Genomic DNA, 6,513 nt, shown 5'->3' with positions numbered 1-6,513 from the left:
TAATATCAAATGTATCCTGCTAAAGCTAAACAAAATACAAACGCATCTAGTAAACATTCTGTCTTGTGTTTTGCCTCGATACAAGGAACAGTTTTAAATAGATGTAAATATTATCTGTACTTTAACCTAATCATTTGCAACGTTTGATTATAATGAAATAACATAACAGGCAGGTCTACATAGTCCTGTGTTCTCAAAAGAGGAACTGGTGTAAAACACAAACTGAACGTGCAAGAAATTTCTGTCCAAAAATATCTCAAGAATAACTAACATTATGTTGCTGAACAGTAGAACAATAAATAGATAAATACTTAAAGAACCTTGTAGATCACGTAGAAAATGTATGGACGAGAAACCCATATCTGATGTCAGAGGCCTAATAAGAGTTTTTTTAAACAAAATATTCCTTCATTGATACTTTCCCAATTCCTCACAAATGAGTTGTTTTGAATGCTGAGAACAAGCACAATAGTATTTACAAGTTTTGAGACACACACACACACTCACAAGCATACCAGTGTGTGTGACGTATCATGTAAAAAGAGATTCTTCTTTTCAAACTGTTTTTCGCTATCGGGCCCAAACAAAGAGAAACTGACATAATAACACAAACATGTGCAACTTCTGCACGAGGCAGAGCCGACAGAACCGAGACTGCAACGCTGTCACTTTAAGAAACTGGTATTTTTACTAATTGTAGAAATTGGCTCCAGGTGTGGCAATTATGTCCTCGTAGGGCGCTCTCTGTTGCAGGTGAATGGCTTTGAGTTTCTTCAGGTTCAGGAGGCAGAAGAAAGTGGTTGCAGCCTGTGAGCGAGTGCCTCCTTCACAGAGCGCCCCCAGGCTGAACGTGGCGGCGTCACTGTCGCTCTGACAAAATACGGGAGAGAATTGAATTTCCCGACATTCTCCCTAGTCCTGCCTCGCCCTTGCATTTAAATCCCTGTCCGCTGAGACTATAGATTCATATCTGCCATACGATGTTAAATAGAGCAGGGACACGGCCTAACATGGAAACAACATGCAGGCTTTACACAAATATATTATGTGAGAGTTTTTTAATTTTTTTTTTACGTCCTTACTTTTAGAATGTCCAGAAGCTTCTGTGTTCGTCTGGTTATCCTCCTCTCCTCAAAGTCCTGGCTGTCCAGCATAGACTGCAGGTTAGAAAAAGGGACCGTATTTCAGTCAGTGATGCCGGGAACATCTCCAAGGCAGCGTGGGAAGCCACAAATTAGCAGCTGCCATCTGGCAAACACTGATAGATTTGTAGTTTGTTTACCGCACCAGCCATTTTTATTTTACTTTCATTCCAAAGATAAGGCCAGTGAAACTGGAGTCCAGCAGAGTCTAACTTCCTGCCCTGTTTCTATGTGTGTATTCACAGGCACCTGAGTGTGGAGGGAAGTGGACTGAGTCTCCTGATGCATGCAAGACGGGTGGACAAACATGGAGTCCTCTGATGGAAGCCCTGGATGAGTGATCTCCGAACTGTTTTGAACCTGTCACGTAACAGATTACAAACCAAACATGAGAAAGGTAAAAGGACGTCATGAAAGGGAAATTAATAACTTCTCTTAGTCCGACGCGCTAAGGCTTACCTGTGCGTGCTCTGAATAATTCTCAAGTTGATTGTCATCCATGTGCTCAAGGTCGGTCAGCGCGGTGTTGTGTGTTTCGGGATCTATCGATGAATCTACGACACTGACGTCGTCTGTCGTGAGGCTGCGCGTGTCCCTCTGAACTATACAAGACACCATGATGCAAACTGCATGTCACAAAAGGATGAACAGAGGACATTGAAATAGAGCGATTATAGTTCATAGAAAGTTTCCTACCTTCTTGTCCATCGTGGCGCATCCCCTCCACCTCCTCGCGCACCACAAGAGATTTCACCTGGAAAATACTTTTGGCAAAGAGCTGCAGGTGGCAAAAAAAAAGGAGTAACTTCAATTGAATGTTCACTATGGATTGATCCGTTGTTGTTGTTTTTTAAAGATAAAAGACCAACATTGCAGGGATTTGTTAATGTTTTTACCTTCTTTATCTGTGGAGCTGCTACGCTTGAACACGGGTGTGCAAAGAGTTTGTCTGCACCGCCGCTCTCCTTCCACTGCATGAGCTGCACGGTTGGTGGGGCCATGTCCAGAGAGGCAAACAGATCGGAATCGTCGAGAAGCTGCCCTCGGATGCATTCATTGGTCAGCTCTTTAGTCTGGTCCACGACCAACTTGCGTTTCCTCTTCCCCCTCTTCTTCTCGGAGTTTGCTGAAAAGAAAGAGGAGGAGGTCATAAGAGCGCTTGTTTTGCGGCGTCGGGTATCGAGAGCCCACCGTTTGTGTGACTCGACTCTCTTTGTAAAGCGATATGATTTGTGAGTGGAGGGAACACAGTCAGAGGGTCGCTGCGCCTACGAGTGACGGCCACAGGTTCAAGTGCAAAGGCCTCCTCCTCGTTATTAAGCAGGGTGGTCTCATTCAGTGTTGGGGTCCCCATCTCCGTTCTTTCACAATCTGGAAGACATATGGAATCTGTTTTGATATTCAATGTAAATCTGAATTAAAATATATTCCGTCTTGAGCAGAACGCAACGCAAACAATGCGCAGCTGTACAATCAAACACAACTATCATCTACACTGACGACCCAGTTGAAAATGCGAAATACGGGCATAGCACTAATAATTATTGAACTACTACGAAGCAGCTGTTGAAATGGAGGTGCTTTACTTTGTTAGAAGGTAATACGGGATATAAATAGTTGAAATAACTAATGATGAAACGTCACCTTGTTGATGATTGAGTGTAGCGATCTCTGGATTTCTTTTTTGAGGCTCCTCCAGGATGAAGTCAGTGGACTCAGCATTATCACTGGAGTTTGTCAGGAAGTCTTCAGGGTCAATAAGAATTAAAGAGAAACAATCACTCAAAGTTTTGAATAAAGAAAAGAATCACCAATAACATAACAAGGCCATATATATAGAGCAGCAGAATTACAACAGCTGAAGGCAAGATTTTAAGACTTAAACTTTTTAGTGCCATCCAGAATTAATTAAAGACCAACTTTACAATAACCAAAATATTACTTGCTGATGTAGCCCGTGTTGTTGCAACTGCTTGCAAACGTGTCTGAGCAAATTCAGAGGCTAGGAACATTAGTTCCTTACTACCCCGTGGGTGACATGGTAGTGGTAATGTTTTGTTACATTTTAAATTACAAAGTCAGAAGAAAAATTAATTCATAAAATCCTACATTTTTAAGACTTTTTAAAGATGTATCTAAAATGTTGAATAGCAATAAAGGCCTTATTTCTTAAGGATCCACAGGAGCCAAGAGTAAATACTTTTGGTATTTAAATGTAATCTGTAGCAGAAGGAGGATTTTCTTCCTACAAATCAACACAACGGATGAATGAGTGCAGAGAGAATTTTTTCCTTTTTTGATTATCGTGAGTCTCAGATGTTTCTTATTCTTTTTGTCCCAATTCAGAGGCTGGATACTTCAAAGACCCATGAACACTCGGCCCTTCAGAGGATGTGAAGGCAAGGTTGAATTTCTGCTTCCTCCCCAAATGAGACAGTTTAGCCTCACAGAGATGAAACCTACATATTGTTGTGCTTGTGCGGTCCTGAGAAGTCCAATACCCTAAACTGCTGACAAAGTGCAAACGCCGCTAGATAACTGGGACAAGTTCCAGGATGCCTTCATATAAGTTCTGACATTTTACTGAAACACATTATAAATGATTGGGGAATTGTACCAGACTAACTGTAAATGTATCCATATATTTAATTTCCATTTCGTTTAATGCCTTCTGATCCATGACATATCCAGGCTACCGAGTAGAATAAACTGTGGAAAAATCTGTTTAAGCGCGTTATGACATAATTGGTCCATAAAGGCTGACTTTGGAGGACTTTGGAGGCCTCGAATTGGGACAAGGCAATCTGGTGTGTGTGCTTCTCTCAAGTAAAATATGGCAAAGAAAGTATGATTCATTTACAATCCCTACCGAGTAGGTCGAGTCCTCTGTTCTCATCCCCAAAATCGTCATGTTGAGTGAAGCTCTGGAAGCTCATATCCAGCAGCCCATTCTGGTGGTTCTGGGAATCATCTCCTACCCATCGGATCACACAAACAGAGGACCTTTTTTTTGTTATCGTCAACAAATCCAACGAAATAACGCATTAGTCTGTCTCTCAGTGTATTTCCACTTTCCTAGCCTATCTGTGGAAATCAACCTCGAGCACATTCATTACTGCAGATGTAATTCTTTAAAAGCGGGTAACGAATGTATAATTTCATGGATTTGGTCTGCTGGAAATAAATTACTGTTGCAGTACCTAAGTCATCACAATGAAAAAACATATAGGCTGGTGTGAAGGCACGGCTCATTTATAATAATAATAATATTATACTTGTAAGTAGCAGGAATAAATGAATGCTTTACATACCAAACGGCTCCAAAACATAACATGAGAACAAAATGGTTCTTACCGAAATCTACTAAGTTAAGAAAGCCACTTCCAAAATCTTCTTTCAGAGTGATTTCTTCTGATCGACACTGGTTCAGTGAAAAGTGGTCCACAACATCGATGTTACTGGTGTCCCAGTATGAAGAGAACATAGTGTGGACACAGACAGAATACTTATTTGTAAGGCTTAAAGAAACAATGGATTACCCAAATGTAAACGAAAGGGTGAGCTATCAGAATTTAAAAGTCAAAATGATAACATCAGTTAAGTTTGTAATCCAGGCATTACAACTTAAATGTGTCATGAAACTCATCTTTGAGTATCTGTTTTCAATTATGGTCATTTGAGAAGCTCAAAAAGTATATGCTTTTATATTGTTTGTATTGCATTTGTGAATAAAGCATGTGGCTTTTAAACTGCTATGTTTTGAGTGTCTTAAAAAAACCTGAATCTATAAATGTCAGGTTCCGATTTGTCGGAGAAGAGAAGATGGTACCTTAGATGTGGCAGCTGGGAATCAAAAGCAGTGAAATCTTCAATCAAAGTAATTGCTTTTAGTGTTGCTTCAAGCCCCTCCAGAGGCATATCTGTCTGACCTGGTGTGTTGACAGAGAAACAGGGCAAATATTATACAAATATTATACAAATATATACTGCGCTTAAAACTAGAATAGGTAAGAATAGCACTCAGTGATTTAACTGAAGAGGCGTTTATTCTGAGCTTTGACGAGCACTAAAAGATCATGTTGAATAGATCTGCAAAATGTACAGATGAAGTCTTCAGGATCTTACATATAAGAACTAATCAGCTGAGATAATATATTACTATATGAATTCAGGGATGTTAACTTATTGACCTTGTTGGGTGAGTGTTAAAAGGCTTTTAGCTACATACATGTATGCCCATATTCTGTCTCTGTCCTTTCAGGGCCGTTTATTCTGTGTGATAGTTCACATGAGAGAAACCATACATGCGTATCATATTCTCACATTGAGCTCCTTCTCTCCTCCCTAAATAATTTAGTTCAGTAATTATGTCTGTTACCCTCTGGTGGTTGTCCTCATTAGAGAAAGTATTTATTGGTTTATTAGGTACAAAATTGAAAACGACAATCCTGCAATAAATAATGGAGGTCATGACATTCAGTTTCAGATGAAACCATTTTAGAGAGTTGTTTACTCCACTGCATGATCATTTTTAACCAGCCATAATGAACCTTTTAGCCAGTCCACTGTATCTACAAGACACTCAAGTTGACACTGATGGCACAAACAGGATGTTTTACCTGGCCTGAATGCCATTTTAATTTTAACAAGGGCATCACTGCAGTCTGCAAGGAGATACTTTGCTTTCCTGGAGTAGATCCTGACCACACCAACGAGCAGATGACTGGAGGTCCGCAGACCAAGTTTCATCTACAAAGATCACACACACACACACACACACACACACATCTCAGACTGCACTCACACTTTAGGCGCAAGTTATTTCAATATATGTGGTTTTTGTGGACATTTTACCTTTGGGGAAATGATGTCCTTGATGGTTGTTTCTAAATTACATTCAAATATATGGGCCTTTGTGAGTTTCCTTTCCCAGTGCGCTGCGAGCCAGATTTTGGCGAGAGGCCCCCGCTTGGAGGTGAAGAGTTGAGTGTAGAACATCATGTTGGAGGACCTGAGCTAGCTGTCTGTCACCTGCAACAAACACAACACTGGCTCCCACGTGTTTGATACATCTGACCACGCTCATTTTGTACGACATTAGAGTAGTAGAATATTCATATAAGCTGTTAAATGTAGTCAGTATAAAGGTGTCTGCCACTCGAGCTTGAACTTCTACGTAGAAGTCGGATGACGTGAGCTAACGTTAGCTGCGTTAGCTCGGAGGTTCCCTAAACTAGCTAGCTAGGTTAACTAAGGCAGCAGACAACTATTTACGATATAAATAAAATCTAGTAATAAAACTTGATACGGTTAAACATTTAGTGAGAAGCGTGACACTTCTGTTGTAAGTAATTATGCCCATTTACCGGGC

At 40.5% G+C, this 6,513-nt stretch overlaps 1 protein-coding gene across 1 annotated transcript; it reads right to left on the bottom strand.

Annotated features, from left to right (window-relative positions):
- Positions 1 to 690: 690 nt before the first annotated feature.
- Positions 691 to 6,143, bottom strand: rad21l1 (RAD21 cohesin complex component like 1). The gene is made up of 13 exons (XM_034537630.1): positions 5,997 to 6,143; positions 5,762 to 5,891; positions 4,972 to 5,071; positions 4,497 to 4,600; positions 4,012 to 4,116; positions 2,787 to 2,888; positions 2,415 to 2,513; positions 2,039 to 2,268; positions 1,839 to 1,920; positions 1,602 to 1,744; positions 1,392 to 1,502; positions 1,083 to 1,157; positions 691 to 870 (listed from the first exon to the last, which is right to left on the bottom strand). Exons 1-13 carry the CDS (start codon positions 6,141 to 6,143, stop codon positions 691 to 693), a joined length of 1,608 nt encoding a protein of 535 aa, XP_034393521.1.
- Positions 6,144 to 6,513: the final 370 nt, after the last annotated feature.

Source organism: Cyclopterus lumpus, chromosome 7 (genome assembly GCF_009769545.1).
Source record: "Cyclopterus lumpus isolate fCycLum1 chromosome 7, fCycLum1.pri, whole genome shotgun sequence".
NCBI classification, from domain to species: Eukaryota; Metazoa; Chordata; class Actinopteri; order Perciformes; family Cyclopteridae; genus Cyclopterus; species Cyclopterus lumpus.
Note: the sequence above shows the minus strand (reverse complement) of the source record. Positions and strands in the feature narration are given on the sequence as shown.